At 37.9% G+C, this 18,311-nt stretch overlaps 1 protein-coding gene across 1 annotated transcript in view; it reads left to right on the forward strand.

Annotated features, from left to right (window-relative positions):
• LOC111539442 (collagen alpha-4(VI) chain-like) overlaps nt 1–18,311 on the forward strand; it is a 101,035-nt gene that overhangs the window by 53,386 nt on the left and 29,338 nt on the right. Inside the window, 9 exon segments of the mRNA XM_023207245.2 lie at nt 2,913–2,966; nt 3,084–3,119; nt 6,384–6,446; nt 8,392–8,454; nt 9,548–9,610; nt 10,119–10,181; nt 12,900–12,950; nt 17,275–17,310; nt 17,415–17,477. Of these exon segments, the coding sequence (XP_023063013.1) occupies nt 2,913–2,966; nt 3,084–3,119; nt 6,384–6,446; nt 8,392–8,454; nt 9,548–9,610; nt 10,119–10,181; nt 12,900–12,950; nt 17,275–17,310; nt 17,415–17,477 (492 nt within the window).

Raw genomic sequence — 18,311 nt, forward strand, 5'->3', positions numbered from 1 at the left:
TCCATTTTTATTTTAGATTCAGGGGATACATGTACAGGTTTGTTAAAAGGGTATATTGTGGGTACTGAGGTTTGAGCTTCTATTGATCCCATCACCCAAGTAGTAAACATAGTAACCAGTAGGGAGTTTTTCACTCCTTGCCCCCTTCCTCCCTCACCTTTCAGAGTCCTCTGTGTCTAATGTTCCCATCTTTATGTCTGTGTGAACCCAAGATTTAACTCCCACTTATAAATGAGAACATGTGGTATTTGGTTTTCTATTTTTGCATTAGTTCATTTAGGATAATGGCCTCCAGCTGCATCCATGTTGCTGCAAAGGACATAATTTAGTTCTCTTTTATGGCTGAGAGTGTGTGCGCTTTACATGGGACACGGTGTCCATTGTCAGCACCCTCAGTTCCTCCAGAAGGAGTGGGTTACATTTTCTTTCAGTATTTACTAGAACTGGGTTTGCCTTTAGCTCACTTATGGTGGAGGCTGTGGATACTGTCAGTTGCCAGCCCGTATCCATTCCCTTGTATGGAATAAAGAAAGAAAGATAAAAAGGAAGGAATAGAAGTAAGAAAGAAGGAATGTAGAAAGGAAGGAAGGAAAGAAGGAGGGGGAGGGAGGGAAGGAAGGAAGAAAGAAAGGAAGTGAAAGGAGAGTGAAAAACCAACTCGTTTGTAGCAGCAACATGCCAGCCCTTAGTGTTTCTTTACCTTAATTTTATTCTCTGTGTTGTTGAAATAGTCCATGATTAACCTGTTACCTTTTATCCTAACTCTTCATTCTGAAAAATTTCAAATCTACAGAAAAATGTAGTTATAAGTCTAAACACCAATTTTTATCCTTTAGCTGTGTTTGCTTTATATCTGTCTATACAAATACTTAGGGGTATGTGTGTGTGACTGAGCTAATCGAGGATTAATTAAAGGCTTCATGACGCTTTGCCTCTAAATATTCAACAAGTAAAATAAAAGATATTCTTCTATATAAACATAATATAATCATCACCCTCATGAAATTAAACATTTATACAATATTCTTTTCTTTCTTTCTTTCCTTCTTTTTTTTTTTGAGATGGAGTCTCACCGTGATGCCCAGGCTAGAGTGCAATGGCTCACTGCAACCTCCACCTCCTGGGTTCAACGATTCTCCTGCCGAGAGCAGCTAGGATTGCAGGTGCCCACCACCACACTGGCTGATTTTTGTATTTTTAGTAGAGATGAGGTTTCACCATATTGGCCAGGCTGGTCTCAAACTCCTGACCTTAAGTGATCCGCCCGCCTTGGCCTCCCAAAGTGCTGGGATTACAGGCGTGAGCCACCGTGTCCGGCCAATATTATTTTCTGATGCGCAGTCCATATTCAAAATTTCCCACTTGCCCCATGTCTTAGGCAGTTTGGGCTACTGTAACAGAGTTAATAGATTGGGTGGCTTAAATAACAAACATTTATTTCTCATAGTCCTGCAAGCTGGGAAGTCCGAAATCAAGGTCCTGGAAGATTCAGTGTTTGGTGAGGGACTGCTTCCTGGTTCATAGCCATCTTCTTGGCTGCAACCTCACATGGCAGAAGGAGAGCTATAGTGTGCCTTCAAGCCTCTTTTATAAGGGCACTAATCCCACCATGAGGGTTCCCCCCTCATGGCCTAATCACCTTCCAAAGGCCCCACCTCCTCATAACATCACATTGCGGATTAGGATTTCAACATACGAATTTTGGGGGGAACACAAACCTTGAGTCCATAACACCCCGATAATGTCCTCTGTGGCTGCTGCTGTTGTTCCAGGATCCAGCTGAGGACCAAGCGGTGCCTTTAGCTGTCCTGTGTTGTCAGTGCGCTTTCATCACATTTGCTCAGTTATTTGTTTACATGACACTGACAGTGTACACCAGTTATTTTGCTAAACACCCCTCAATTAGGATTTGTATGATTGTTTCCCCATAACTAGATTCAGGCTAAATGCTTTTGGCATTATAGCACAAACTTTTATGTACTTTAAAAACTTTTGAAGAACAGTTTTTAATTGTTGCATTCTATTTCAATAAGTGTCTCTACCATAATTTGATCAACACTTCCCTCATATTGTGGTATGTTTAAATTGTTTCAGAATTTAATCCATTATGAATAACAGTTGGGTAAACAGCTTTGCACAAAACGTTTTTGTTTCTGTTATTTCACATTCTTTCCCTATTTGTGTATTCTTATTGAGTTAGCATGTACCTTTATGAAATAATTATCTGAAGTACCCCTACTTGGGATCTCACATGGTTTCAATTTTTCTTAAAAGATAGATTCATTTTTTTCTCTGGACAATACTCATTTTTTCACTTCTGACCCCGAAGAAGTGAGAACACTGGAATCTTTCCTCACTGTGACTATATAACCTCTTTCTCTTTCTGTCAGCATCTGTATATATTGATCACCCATGTCTTCAGAGAGACGCTTTTCTACCTTCTGTTTCTATCTGCCACTCAGGACCCTAAGTGATACAGGTAGAAAGAGAAGTGCCAATATTTTCAAATATTAAGCATGGCTTGTTGGAGACTATGTGTGACTGTGGTCCCAGCGTGGTGAACTGTAAGGAGTCATCAAAGGAGCAATCTCTGGGGAAAGATGCCTACGACACGGATATTTTGAAACATCAGAATTTAATGCCATTTGCTTCTTGAGGAGCACTGACCAACAGAACATTCTGAGATCATGGAAATATCCTGTGTCGGTGCTGTCCAGTATGGTAGTCACTAGCCATATGGAATTATGGAACACTTGGAACGTGGTCAGCATAACAAAGAAACTACATCTTTAATTTAATTTGGTGCAAATTTAAGTGCTACGTCTACCTAGTGCCTTCTGTATTGGACAAAAAGTTTTGCTAGCATTTGTCGTTGTTTGTTTCTGATCTTCTCTTTATTCCTTACTTTTCAGGGAAGTTCTAATTTTGATGGACCTCAGGGAGAACCTGGAAATGTTGGCCCTTGGGTAGGTGTTAACAGCTGGAGGGATATATTTCCCCTGCCTTTGTGGAAGAGGATGGTAGGCTGGGGTGAAAATTGGTTTATATCCTTCTCTAAGGTCTCTGCTTTCTATTTTTCTTAGGGGACAATAGGAAGGCGAGGTCTGCCAGGATTAAAGGTCAGTGCTTTCTGGAAAGAGTTGCTCTTTTTTCCACACATATGACTACTGTAATTATTATTGATACATAATATCTGCATGTATTTATGGGGTACATGTGATGATATTTTGATACATACATAGAACATATAATGATCACACCCAGGTATTTAGGACATCTATCACCTCAAACATTTATTATTTCTTTATATTGGGAACATTTCAAATATTCTCTTCTAGTTATTTTGAAATGTACAATATATTGTTGTTAACTATAGTCACCCTACTACACTATCACACACTATAACTTATTCTTTCTATGTGACTGTATGTTTTACATATTAACAAACCTCTTTTCATTCTCCCTACCCACAACACCCTTCTCAGCCTCTGATAACTATCATTCTACTCTCTACCTCACGAGATCAACTTTTTTAGCTCCCATGTGTGAGAGAGAATTTGTGATATTTGTCTTTCTGTGCCTGACTTATCCACTCAACATAATGACTTTTAGTTCCATCCATGTTGCTGCCAATAACAGGATTTCATTCTCCTTTGTGGCTGAATATTATTTCACTGTGTATATGTATCGCATTTTCTTTATCTGCTCATCTGTTGGTGGAAACTTAGATTGATTCCACATGTTTGCTATTGTGAATAGTGCTGCAATAAGCACGAGGGTGCAGGTAACCCTTTGATATACTGACTTTCTTTTCTTTGGGTAAATGCCCATTAGTGGGATTTGTGGATCATATGGTAGTTCTATTTTTAACTTTTTGGGAAATCTCTATACTGTTTTCCATAATGACTGTATGAACTTAAATTCTTACCAAAAATACGTATCCCTTTTCTCTGCATCTTTGCTAGCATTTGTCGTTTTCTGTATTTTTGATAAAAACTATTCTAACTGGGATAAGATAATATCTCATTGTAGTTTTCATCATCAGTGATGTTAAACATTTTTTTCATATACCTATTGGCCATTTGCATATCTTTTGAGAAATGTCAGTTCAGATATTTTGCCCACTTTTTAATGGGATTGCTTTTTTGCAATTGAATTGTTTGTTCCTTGTATATGCTAGATATTAGTCCCTTGTCAGGTGAATAGTTTGCATGTATTTCCTCCCATTCAACAGGTTGTCTCTTCACTCTGCTCATTGTTTTTTGCTGTTGTTGTTTGTTTGTTTATTTTGTTTTTGTTTTTCGGTTCAGAAGCTTTTTGTTTAATATAGTCCCATTTGTCTATCTTTTATGGCTTCTTTAAATTGTTCTCTCTGAGGTCAAGCGGAGTGCTGGCTGGGCTGTCTGAGGTTGCTTGAGGTTCACTGAAAGTTTCCATGGCGATTTTTTTTCATGCAAAAGAGAAAGTTTGTATGGTTCTCTGCCTCCTCCCCACTCTGCTATAAAGTTTCATTTAGATTGAAAAGAAGCTAATATCCTAATATCTTAGAGTAGGGCTTTCATTTCTATTTTTTTATTTCATTTATTTCTGTTTCATTGCTCTATCTGCCTATTTTTATACCAGTATACCAGTACCATGCTGTTTTGGTGACTATGGCCTTATAGTATAGTTGATTTTTAAAATAAGAGATATAATTACAAATATTTGCAGGCTTCAGGATGAACTGGGTTTACCCACCATGTCAGTGGTTTGCTAGTTGACTCAACATTGGAGCACTGGTCATATAGGCCCATAACTCCAAATTACAGCATTCCTTGGACTTTGGGAAAATATGGCTCAGTATTATCTACAAAATTAGATCTGCTGGCCTTTGCAAGACATATAATAAAGTAGAATTCTAAATAAACGTCTATTTATGGAAAAGGTTATATTTACGCCAAACAAATTGATGCATACATTTTTTGGCAATAAGGCAAGATTTTAAATTTGCTGTTGATGATAAAATTGAAAGTATGATTAATTTTTTTAAAGGTACATAAACCCACCACCCCTGTGCAAGTATTTTCATGTTTTTCTGTTCTTTTGTATAAAAAATATAGGATTATTACAGTGTATGTAACATTTTATATTCTGGTTTTTCCTGTTTCCAAATCTCCCTATTATCATTTTAGAACATTATATTTTACTCTATCAAAGTACCATGATTTACTAATCTTTCTTATGTTGAGCGTTTAGGTAATTTCTGTTTTGTTGGGTATCATGGTAATTGATGTGAAGGTCAGAGATGTGTATTATAGGTTTTTTTGTTTTGTTGTCACTTTTGCTCCACTCAAATTATTTTCTTAATATAAATGTATAAGCATAGAGTTATGATGAGTCTGAACATTGCTATATATAGCCACATTGTTTTTATAAATGTTGCACTATGAATATCACTAATGTGATATGCAAATTAGACCACATTTCATAACCTGGTTCAAAATTTCTAGCTGTATTCCTTTTAAAATTCGGTTCATATTTATAAATCTAGAAATCAACCTTAAAGAGTGGAATAATGTAACAGAAATGATTAATAGAGGTACTGAATAGTTTCAGAAACTGATGAAGCACAAGTAGTTGATCCACATATTGATTGAATTCTGACTTTGAAGTTTTTGCTCTTTGCATATCTATGAATAATTAATAATCTAGTCAACATGTGAGCAACATGAAAAAGAAGGCAGAACAATTCACAAAATAGATGTTATCCTCAATCTTGGAAAATATATCTTCTCTGCAGAAATGAAAATATTAATTTGCAGGATAAATTAAATCAGTTGTAGAATGAATCATTTTAACAACTCACCCTTTGCCTAGAGAGCTAGCTTCTTGCCATAAAGGTCTGTAGGGTTTTAAACTTTAAAGCCAGTTTTCTGTTATTTTCTCAAGCACTTTGTGTGCCTTTGTTTCAGAGTGTCATGTTTATTGCTGTGATCAACATTCTGAGTTTCCTTGTATGAAATAAAAGACCTTAGCGCCCTTGAACATTTAGTCTGTATGTCTTAAAAGGAAGGACTGTTTAGTAACCAGTTATTACACAAAATAAGAGTTTGGGTTATTTAAACAGAGTATTTTTGCTCCCATCACTAGCTGAGACATTGGAAGGAGATGTGTAAATACTGAGAAAGGCCCTAAGAATCTGGTCTTGCCTTTTCCTAAGATAAGTGTAAACACCCACATTTCCTCTTCAAATTCATCTCCTAAGAGGATTGATAACAACCAGTCAAATATTGTTTGAGTCTTTCTGTTGTGGTTTCAAGTGATATATTGCAGAAAAAGCTGCTTTCAATATGAACACTAAAAATGGCTGGTGAACTCACTATAGGTTTTATTCATTTTGACAGGGTGTACCTGGAGAATCCGGTGAACAGGGTTACCAAGGAGAGCTTGGGTATCCAGGCTCACAGGTTGTATCTGGGAGCTTGGTTTTAGTGCTGAAGGATATTTGTTTGAAATTTTAACTTCATCGTTTGATAATAATTTGATGTAAATCAGAATGGCTTTGGATGCCTCCTTTCCAGGGCCTCCCAAAGAAAATTGTACCGCCCCTTTTCTGAAAAGATTAAACCACAATAACTAATATTTATTGACCTCCATGTTCTAGACACTGCCTAAAGCACTTGTATTAACTGATTTAGTTTTTCAATGGGAGGGAGGTTATTATCCTCATTTTACAGGAGAAAAACAAAGAGGGAATGGAGAAGTTAGGTAAATTGGCAAAGGTCACACAGCTAGTGAGTGATAAAGCTGGAATTCAAACTCAGGCAGTATAGTTACAAAATCAGTGCTCTTGATTACTGCCTCTGAAGCTGTGTATTCAAATATTATTTAATTTACTAAAATTGTATTCATATCTTGGCACAGTTGTGTGCACCTGTCGTCCCAGCTACTTGGGAGGCTGAGGCAGGACGGTCACTTTGAGCCCAGGAGTTCAAGGATGCAGTGAGCTATGATGGTGCCATGGCACTCCAGTCTGGGCAACAGAGTGAGACCCCCATCATTCAATTTGGTAGGAAAAATCAGCAAAGTGTTTACAGAGTATCTATTATGCACAGGGCAGTCTACTAATAGACCTGGGACATTCATACCATTAAGGCAAAGGTCCTGCCCTGAAGAAGTTCATCCAGTGGGGTTTTGTTAGGTTATCAAATGATAACTGGAAATTTAAACTTTCAACCAGTTCTTTTGGCATTGTCTAAGCATAACCCAAATCTGTCATTCTATAGCCCTCCTGGAACACATTTTATGTATTTATTTTAAAAGTCAAATTGTTTTTAAGTATACTCAAATTGAAGAACTTTGGAACAATAAATTTTACTAACATATCGAATCATTCCCCATAATTAAAAATCCTATGAGTGTCAGATGATAATTTCAGAGGGTATCTGCTGCTCTTAGACTTGCTAAAGGAACCAAGGGGGAAAAAAATATAGGTAGTCAATGTGTAATTAGAGACTATGCTTATTTTACAATGGAAAATAGTATCTGAACTGAAGGGAAAGCAATGAAAAGATGTGTATTTTTCCCTTTTATTTTTGATGACTAGCTCAGGACCCCCCACCACAGTTGTGTCCCTGCTTTCCTGTCTATATCCACTTCAGTACACAACTGGTTAGAAGGGAAGCAAGTCATGCTGGGAACCATGAGCACGATAATCAATAAAACCTCTCCTTAATTCTCACCTTCCCGCTGGGATGCGAGAGTGATGGTCTATTTAAAGAGATGATTGTCAATACCTCACCTAGGAGAGTAGAAGCCATGATCAATCAATACTTCTAATAGGAAAGTGTTTCTCAGAAAAGCTGGAAAAATATTAAAGTGTCAAAAATCAGCAAAGTAAAATAGATTGGAGAGAAAATGAGCAAATCCCCAGGAGTGTAGTCAGAGAGATTAAGCCACTTAAATGCACCCTTGGCTCTTGATCAAATCGAAAACACAATCTCTTGTCCTTAACCCTTGTGTGTACAAGGAAAAGGTTCATTCTTCAATGGAGATCAATAGCTTCGCTGCCCTCTCACCACCCTTTTAGGATTTAAAATCAGTTGAGTGAATTCAAATATAAAAGCAATACTCTCAAACTTTAGTACTCGTGAGATTCACCTGGAGAGATTGCTAAACATAGAGGCGCTGAGGACTCACACTCTCTGCTTCAGATGGAGTGAGTTTGAAGTAAGTGTTCTGGGGTGCTTCAGAGTGCAGATGCTCCCTGATTAAAGTTTGACAAATGAGATCGCGATGGGTCAGGGCACCTTAATTTGTGCTTCCATTGGCATCCAAGATGATTTTGTGGTTACATGGAATATAAATGACTCTTTAAACATTGGTTGAATTTTAATTTCATCTTTGGATCAGGGATCAAGAGGAAGGCAAGGACCACCAGGAACTTCTGGACAAAAAGGCTTAGTGGGCGCTCAGGTAGGTTTGTAAAACAGCTACCATGCAACTAGTCATTAACACTGGCTGATTCATACCACTGAGTGTTCCTGGATAAATAACATAAAGCCACACTGTTTGTTCGGGATATGGGGATATCAGGAATTTCCAGAAGAGCTAATTTGATGCAGTAGATATTGATCATCTGCTATGTGTCTCCTTCTACTCTAGGTAAGTTGTGGGGATATAGTGACCAATGAGATATGGGTTTAAACCTCAAGGGTATGTAATACAAGTTCATATTTAGCTATAGTAAAAGATGAAATAATGGTACCATATAAAAGTATCAGTAACTAATCTGCTCCTCACAAATATGTAAGGAAGCATTCCTATACCAATTTTATAGATAAGGAAGCTGAGGTTAAGGGGAATTAAATGACTTGTCATCCAGATAGTAAGTGTCTGAACTGATGACCTCCAACTTGGTTCTTTCTAGTGCCTGCTCTACTCCACACCTAATATCTTGGGGGAATGTCTTATGATTCATAAGATGCTCAGATAGATTGAGACCGATGATTAGAGTGGCTTCCTGAGGAAGTGAGCATTTGAGATGGCTTAGAAACATGAGCAGCATGATTAGAGTCAGGAATGAGTCTCCATCAGTAAACTGAAAATAGCAGCTCGAAGATGGCCAAAGCCATAGCTCTGTTCTTTTCTGTCTTGATCAGGAAAAAAAATCTAGCCTCATAACTGATTATATTGTTGTCAATCTCAGCTGAAAATATTCTCAATTTGGAGCAGGTGAATGTCTAGGCTTTTGTTTTCTGGATCTCTTAATCAAATAATGTTTCCCCCTGTAGCATCGAAATGATTCCTTCAATTCTCAGTATGTGGTAGATGTGGCCTCCTGCTCCCCTATCCCAATCCCCCAGCCCATAGTGTAAGTGTGTATATTATGCATTTTGTATGTTGGAGGATAGAATTAATTAATTGTATTAAATATTAAAGGCTAAGCTTCCATCTCTAAGGTGATTCATGAGCATATTCCAGTTACAGACTATTTCAATAATAACAAGAGAGACAGACAGTTAACTTTGTGGCCCTAGTGGTGATTTTGGCCATGATCTTGTTTCAGGGGAATCCTGGGCCTCCAGGGCCAAAGGGTTCAAAAGGAAAAGCTGGACCAAGAGGAGTGAAGGTAAAAGTCAGAGAACCCGCTCTTTCTTTATTGTAGCTTGGGAGAACCCCTTGGGTTTTCTTAAGCAAATCTTTACTTACATCATCATTTCCAGCATACATTTATGATAGATTGGTGATTCTATTGACTGAAGGCAAGGCATATAGATGAACACATAGAAAAATGAATCACATGTATAAGTAGACAAAGATGTATCAACAGGTAGATATACATATGGATTAACCACAAATATAAATGTGCACATCCAAATTTAGAAAAAGCCATAGTAATATAAAATTCTGTAATTGGTGTTACATACCTGGTGTTGCTAATTTTCGAACCAAAATTGTGACTATCTCTGTTAGTTATTCATATTTAACAAAACCTAGAGAAAAGTATTTACCTTAGGCTGTATGGTATGCTACCAAAACTTGAAAACAGTGACTGTAAAATCTCTGAGGAAAATGACACAAAATTGCATAATCTCATAGAAGAAAATTAATTTGATCTTTTCTCTTTTTAATAAAAGGGAGAGCTTGGTGATGCAGGAGAAAGAGGCCCACAGGGTCGACAAGGACCAAGAGGGCAACCTGTAAGTCCAGTTTCTCTGTTTTGGACTCTTGATTAAATTTTTTTGCCATTTGTTCTTATTTTACATAAAATTCTAACTTTTTAAATGTATGAAACCACTTTTATTTAGTTCAGAATATAGGTACCAGAGACAAGAAATCAGGCAAATCAGGGAGATATAGTCTAAAAAATCTCAGTGTGCACCAAGCCAAATTTTGATGGAGTCATCTACCACAGCATTAAAGTGTCTTATATATCTTTTAGATTCCAGTAAGAAATTATGAAAAAAGGTCTGATAAACAAAAATGGCATCAACTTGATGTAATAAATTGAAATGGCTTTAACATCATTGCTATGAATACAAAATTTTAATATTCTTGATGAGTTAAACTCGTGGTTACAAATACGACATAATCACCAGAGTTCTTAAGAATTGAAATAGTCAAAGTTTCTCAGACTTCTTGTATAAATTAAGACTCCAAAGATGACTTGGAATTTATTTTGCCTTCTCACATATCGAAGAGCAAAGTGCCAATGTCACTCATCTATTTGACAATGATATTTTATGAGCATTTGAGTCTTTTAGGAATACAGAGATGTTCAGTGAAACATTTTTTTTTCCAGGGCAACAAATAAGAGAGCCAGATCAGCAAACTTTTAAGAGTATGGGTTTGATTATTCAGAGCATAGAAATAATCTTTGGAGACCAAAGATCATAAAATACTTCCTTCTACAAAACAACACTTTCAAACACAGGGCTATGCATTTTTACCTTAGTTATCACCCTGAACAGGAGAGCAAGTTAGCTATTTTATGACTATTTTTTCAAGAGACATCTCCAAAAATACAGAGTTTGGGTCTCGGGGGTTGCAGATGCTGGAGTTTCTGCACATCCTTCAGCAAGGAGAAGATGGAGTAACATCAAATAAACTTCATTATCACCCCCACCAGCCCCTGCCGAGAACCCATTTTTGGCAATCTTCTTTCTCTTATTTTTCTTTCTCTTCTAGTCTTTCAGACTTTCCTGTTTAGACCATAGGAATCTTTTTGTGTCTTCAAATTTTTAATTTTTCTTCTCAACTGATCTACCTGGTTTAGGGGAATTCTTTGTTCATTCAGAAAAAACACCTATAGGGTTTTGAATTTACTCTTTATTACAGGAAGCTCATTGTCTGTCTATACAGATGCTAAGTTCCTTGGTAGTATCATCATTTTCATGATTATCATCATTACCACCACTGCAACCTCCATCATCATTATCTTCAGCAATAACATCACAATTACCAGCATCATCAACACCATCACCATCACCACCATTACCATCAATACCACCATTACCATCATCACTATTGCCACCGTCACTATCACCATTATCACCATCATTACCATCACCATCACCACCACCATCACTACCGTCATTACTACCATTATCACTATCACCATTGTCATCATCACCACCACTACCACCATCACTATCACAATCATCCTCATTATTACCACCACCATTACGACTACCACCAACACCATCATCACCATTACCACCACCACTATCATTTACCATCACCATCATCAGCACCACCATACTATCACCATCATCACCATTGCCACCACCACCATCATTACCATCACCATCACTATCATCAATTACCATTGCTACCACTATCACTACCATCATCACCACTACCTTCATTATTACCATCAGCACCACTACCGTTACTGCCCTCCTGCCGACACCATCACTACCACTGCTACCACCAGCAGCAGACTAATTACCATTTATCAAGTACTGCCTCTGTGCCTGACATTGTGCTAAGCACTTTTCATATACAATCTCAATCTTCCCAACAAGTATACAATGTAGATGATACTATTATCCCTATTTTACAGATTAGGAAACTGAAGTTTATAGAGGTTGTGCAACTTTCCTAGGGTGACTCAAACAACTAACATTGGAACTGGAATAAAAATTCGGGTCTGTCTGGGTTTATAGTCTGTACATTTAACCACTGAACTATATTGCCTATATTCCAATCTTTTTCTCCAAAGTCTATGCTTTTGTCTGATGATTTACCAATTCTAAAGCTTCTATTTTTACTTTATCTCACAAGGAAAGCAAGTTTAGCCCAAGGGAAACTTTGTACAGTTGTGTATAGCTTCCTACAACCAAGGTATCATCTTGCTGATGTACAGATGGGGGTTTAAAAACCCTTTGTAGGGACATGGATGCAGCTGGAAACCATCATTCTTAGCAAACTATCACAAGAACAGAAAACCAAACACCACATGTTCTCACTCATATGTGGGAACTGAACAATGAGATCACTTGGATTCGGGAAGGGGCCTATCATGGGGAGGGGGGAGGGGGGAGGGATTGCATTGGGAGTTATACCTAATGTAAATGATGAATTGATGGGTGCTGACAAGTTGATGGGTGCAGCACACCAACATGGCACAAGTATACATATGTAACAAATCTGCACTTTATGCACATGTACCCTAGAACTTAAAGTATATATATATATAAAAAAAAAAACCTAAAAACTTCCTTCTATTGTGGTCTTTCAAAGATTTCTCCAAATCTGAGTATTTGTCCTATGAAGGTAGTCTCCCAATCTCCATCAAGCCCCATTGTTATCCCTACTTCTTTGCATTGTTGATTTATCCAAGGGTTCAGATACTATTATCAACCAAGTGTTGGTCTACATGACTCTACAATACATCTTATATATCATTTTCTTAGGGTCTTCCTGGTTCTGATGGATATGGACCTCCAGGAAGAAAAGGAACAAAGGTGAGGGTAACCTTACAGGATATTCTGAACTAAGGACTATAGTTTTTATTTTATTTTGTTAAAATAAGTGTTATTTTCCAAGTTGTATGCCAGGAACAGTTTGTACATATTTACAAAATGTTTTGGCCACCAGCGCTCCCTCCCTAAAAAGTAAAAATTGATTTTGTAGCTCTCTTATTTAAAAGTCAAAATTCTTCCCTCATCTTCCACATATATGTCAGATATTCCCACCTCAGCTCTGGGAGTGCCAGACCCTTTCTCAACTTCCTTGCCTTTACAAACGCTCGTGTTTTCATTTGGAATGTGCTTCCTGATCTCCATCTCTTGGACAATTTTTACTTATTTTCTAAGACCCACTCAATACCAACTTCTCCTTGTGGAAGCAGCCTTGGTCTTCCCCGGACAGAATTTGCTGTCCTATACTCTGTGTTCTTAAAGCATGTTCATATTTCTGCAGTAGCTCCTTTCTGTCAAGGTTGTATTATAATTTGTTCTTATATCCCCCAGGCTGTAAACCTAACAGTAGCATTGCACTTTTGTTTTTCTGGAACTGAGTCCGGCAGAGAGTAGGTGCTCAATAAGTGTATTTGAATGAATGAGTGCCACTCTCATAAGAAGCTTGTATTTTAATATGTAGTTAATTGGTCACTGACAGGTCTTAAAGCATGGCAGTCACATGGAACTTGTTGAGCAAATCAAATCTTAATACCCACTGTTATTCTGGATGCTTTAGTCTTCAGGTTACATGTATTGCCTCACAAACTAAGAAATCACTAGGATGTTTAGTGATGCTTAGTTGCTTCATGATGTCAGGATTCTGGGCTGGCTTCTCTGCAATTCTCTTGTTTCCCTGTGGCTGCAAAGTGGCACCACTGCCATTTTATTGAGCAGAAAAATGCCTCAAACATAGTAAGTTCTCAGTAAATACTATGGAATGATGGGCTATGGGGAACCTCAGTGATCATCTAGCTTAGCTTTGTCAATTTACATTTCAGAAAATTGAGGCTTAGAGAAATGAAGTAACTTGCCTATGGTCACACAGCTAGTTAGAGGCAGAGCTGAATGTGGAAGCTAGTCCTTTGAAATCCCATCCAGGTAAACTAAATTTTTCTTTGCTATGGACAAGTTTGCATAGCAGGCAAATTCTGGGTAGAATTCAAATGTGCATTGTTTGGGCTACATGTCAATTTGGAGCTAAGCACAAGGGCAGCTTTTGTTTATTGTGATACAGCTAACATTATGGAACACAGATTCAGTCCGTATTTGCATGAATTTTTCTTTGCAAGCTGTAATGGCCTCATTTTAAATGTCCTATATTGCTGATTGGCCAGTTGACTACATTTTCTTAATCTGTTCACTCCCATTCTCTCTGAATTGACTATTTTACACCTTCTCCTCTCTCCTCAAACTTCCAAGATCTGCTTTGTCTTCAATACTTAAAGCAGATGATCATGGCTTCCTATTTTATGAACAAAATTGAAGCAGTGAGAAAAGAACCTCTATAAATGTTCACCACCAAGTAGGCCAACCTACTTGCCTCTGCACCCATACACCCTGCCTTCTCTCCTACTGCTATGGATGAGGGTCGACTGTCTTATCTAAGACTAATCCTTGCCTCCTAGACTGGATTCCACTCCCTTTTTCTTTCCGAGGCTCTCGGTCCATTTTTTTCCCCTGGGGAAAACTCACTGAAGGAGCAGTCTATACCAGTGCTTCTCAACAGGAGTGATTTTGCCCTCCAGGGGACATTTGACAATGTCTGGAGTTGTTTTGGTTGTCAGAACTCAAGGAGAGAGTGCTGGCATCTACTGGGTAGAGATGCTGTTTAACATCTTACAATACACAGGACAGCCCCTCCCAACAACGAACCATCAGGCCCAAAATATCAGTGGCGCTGAGGTTGAAAAACTGACACTTGAGCCTTCACTTCTTGACCCTCCCCACTTAACTACATCTGCTTTAGTTGAGGTAAACCCTATGTTGCTAAATTCAACGGTCACTTCTCTGCCCTCATTGTGCTCCATTTCTCAGCAGCATTTGACAGATTGATCTCAGGTTTATTCCTGATATTTTCCCTCACTTAACTTCCAGTACATTCTATTTTCCTGGTTTTCACTGTCTTCTCTTTCTCATCCTACTTTGCTAGATCTTCTGGATGTTCTTGACCTTTAAGTATTGGAAGACTCAAAGTTCTATTCTCATACCTTCTTCCTTCTTTACTCATCTCTCAGGTGGCATTTCTTGAGGAAATCCAGTTCCATGTCATCAATAACCATCTATCCTGTTATCTCCACTTTATCTCTCCAGCTTGGATCAATATCCCAAACTCTAAAAATATTTCCACTTGGTCATCTAATAGGCATCTTAAAATCAGCATGTCTCCAAACATATTTCTTCTTGTTTTTTTGTTTGTTAATCTTTTATTACAGAAAAATTCAAAAATAAATAAAAGTGGAGACTAGTATAAAGACACTTTCCTGCCTCACCCCATGTTCCCATCACCTAATCCAAACAATGAACAACCCCTGGCCAATTTTGTTTTGTTTTATTTATACTCCCACTCACTTATCCTCCCACCATGCTGATTTCATACCCTTCCTTCCTCATCAAACCTCCAAGATCTGCTTTGTCATCCATATTTAAAGCAGATGATCATGCTTCCTATTTCATTAAGAAAGTAGGAGTGAGGAGAGAACCTCTACATATGTTCACCTACTGTAGGTCACGTGATATATGGGATTTACTTCAAGATAATCATATATTCCATGCATAGACATTTCAGGTTGCATCTTTAAAAGGTTATTTAAAAATGTAACCACAATACCATTCTTACACCAAAGAATTAATAATAATCCTTTAATATTATCAAATATCCAGTCAGCCAAAACTGTTTCCCTTAACAACCTGCCCCTCCTCCAGCCTTTCCTATCTCAGGGACTGGAAACTTCACCCATCCAGTTGCTCAAGACAGACACTTGTAGCTGTCATTGATAAATCTTTTCCTCTCACTCCCACATTTAATCCATCAACAAATAGTGGTAAGTCTATCTTCAAAGTGCAACGAGCATTTTATCATTTCCCACAACTGCACTGCCACCCTCTGGACCAAGCCAACATAATTTTCCATCTGTGTTATTGCAATAGCCACTGAACTGGTCTCTCTGCTTCCACCCTTGCCTCATATAGTTAGTTCTTTATGCATCAGCTAGAGACATCTTTAAAAACATAGTCAGATCAAGTCATTCCTTTATTCAAAGCCCTTCTGTCATTCTCCATGTCACTCAGAATAAAACCCACTGTTAACATGGCCTATAAGAATTTATACAATGTGGTCTCTGTGAACTCTTTGACTTCATCTCCTCCTGCCTGCCCTCCTTGCTCCATTCTGCTTCAGTGTTCCTCAAACATGGCAGCACATACTCTTCCTCTTACTTCAGGGTTTTTTTTTTTTTTTTTTTTTTTTTTTTTCTCCACATACTCCTCCCTCTGCCTGGAATGCTCTTCTCCCAGAAGTCTGCTTGTTTTCTCACTTCATGCTGGTCTTCACCCAAATGCCGCCTTTATAAAAAGGCTTTGCCTGACTACCTCATATAAAATAGTGCCTCCTCATCCTTTGATACACATAATTCTTTATTCCTTAATCCCCTTTCTGGAATAAGATTGATCTCTTTCTCCCATGTTATATATTTCTTTGTTCATTTTCTTCCCCTCTAGTATGTAAGTTCCATGAGAGCCAGGTCTTTGTTCTGTTCACTGCTGAATTTCCTGTGCCTAGAGAAGTGCTTGGAAGATAGGACATGCAAATGGATATTTGTTGAATGCATGATTGCTTTGTAGTATGCCTTTGGTTCTGACAATGAGCACCTGCTTCCCAACACTCAATGTGGTGCCCTCTCACTTGGTTTCTGTTGGATTAAACCTTAGGTTATTTAAGCTGAGAGATAAAAACGCCCTACAGAGGAAGTTTCATTACACAATATACTAGAGAGGGGAGAAATTTGTAAAAATTATTTATAAGTTGTTTCGTGTTGAATTAGAGATATGAAATACAGCCACTTGAGAGCAGCTCAAGATAACAACTGTTGCTATAGTTGTTTTTCCTGGCACTTGTTTTGAGTATATTTCCTCAAAATTACAGCGTCTTCTTTTTCCCCAAGGCATGTGAAGGAACTTTCTTAATCAGATGACATTAAACAAGACCTTATCTCATTTCTGACACTAGGGTGAACCTGGATTATAGTGTCTTCTTTTCCCCCAAGGCATGTCAAGGAAATTTCTCAATCACATGATATTAAACAAGACCTTATTTCATTTCTGGCACTAGGGTGAACGTGGATTCCCTGGCTATCCTGGTGTCCAAGTAAGAAGATATATTTCTGGGCCTGGCAACTGGTAGGCAGCATGTGTCATTTGTTTGTGCTTGTTTTTCTTTACACTCAAAATTCTGCTTTTGATTCTATTAAGGGAGAAGATGGTGACCCGGGCCATCAAGGAGAAAAGGGGGCAAAGGGAATAAGAGGGAAGAGGGTAAGAATCAAAGAGACTTCCTAAGATCTATAGAAGCCCATATCATTAAGGAAGTACATTTTCACTGGGTTAGGACTTCTTAGCAGGAAGCCTATTCCTGCTCAGTCAATGCTCATTCCACACCTTCCTTTGGCTATCCCACTCCCCACTTAATCCCACTCTCATTTATCTCCTGAATACGAATACAGTTTACCAAGCCATAACAACAGAAAATCCAAGTTGGGAGTTTTGGTTTTACAATACCAACCTTTTAAAACCAAGTTTGGGAGCACCTCTCTCTTTGGTAAGTCTAGACATCATGCGGAAGGATATTGTTTTAACTGTTGAGCAAACATTGCTGTTTCTTTAGGATTCTTCAAAGCCTTAACTTTCTCTTGCTATTTTTAGAAAAGATTCTTGAGAATGTAGTTGCCATCTTGGTGGACTTTGAGTCCACTGTGCTTTATACAGTCTCAGATTAAAAAGCAATTTCTTTTATGTTCTGAACAGTCACCTTGAACAGCCACAATCACTGGCAGCTCTTTTTGAAAAGAGTAAGCCTGTGGATATCTAACATCTTGGTAATGTTTAGTTGATCATCGTTAGACACCAAGGTCTTCTAGGAAATGGACTGGTGTTTACTGCAGAAAAGAGGAAAGGAAAGAGAATGTATGTTTTCTAGGTACTCAAGAATTAGTATTTTCATACATTGGCAAGGACGTAAAGAAATATTTGATCTGTGCCTAACTTGGCTTGCTGCTGGCTATGGTTGCTCTAATCAACTAACTTTTATTTCTAGTTTCAAATAAAAAACGATAAAGGATTCACTGTATTTAGATAACACTGTGTCATTTC

Source organism: Piliocolobus tephrosceles, chromosome 2, assembly GCF_002776525.5.
Source record: "Piliocolobus tephrosceles isolate RC106 chromosome 2, ASM277652v3, whole genome shotgun sequence".
Classification (NCBI taxonomy): Eukaryota; Metazoa; Chordata; class Mammalia; order Primates; family Cercopithecidae; genus Piliocolobus; species Piliocolobus tephrosceles.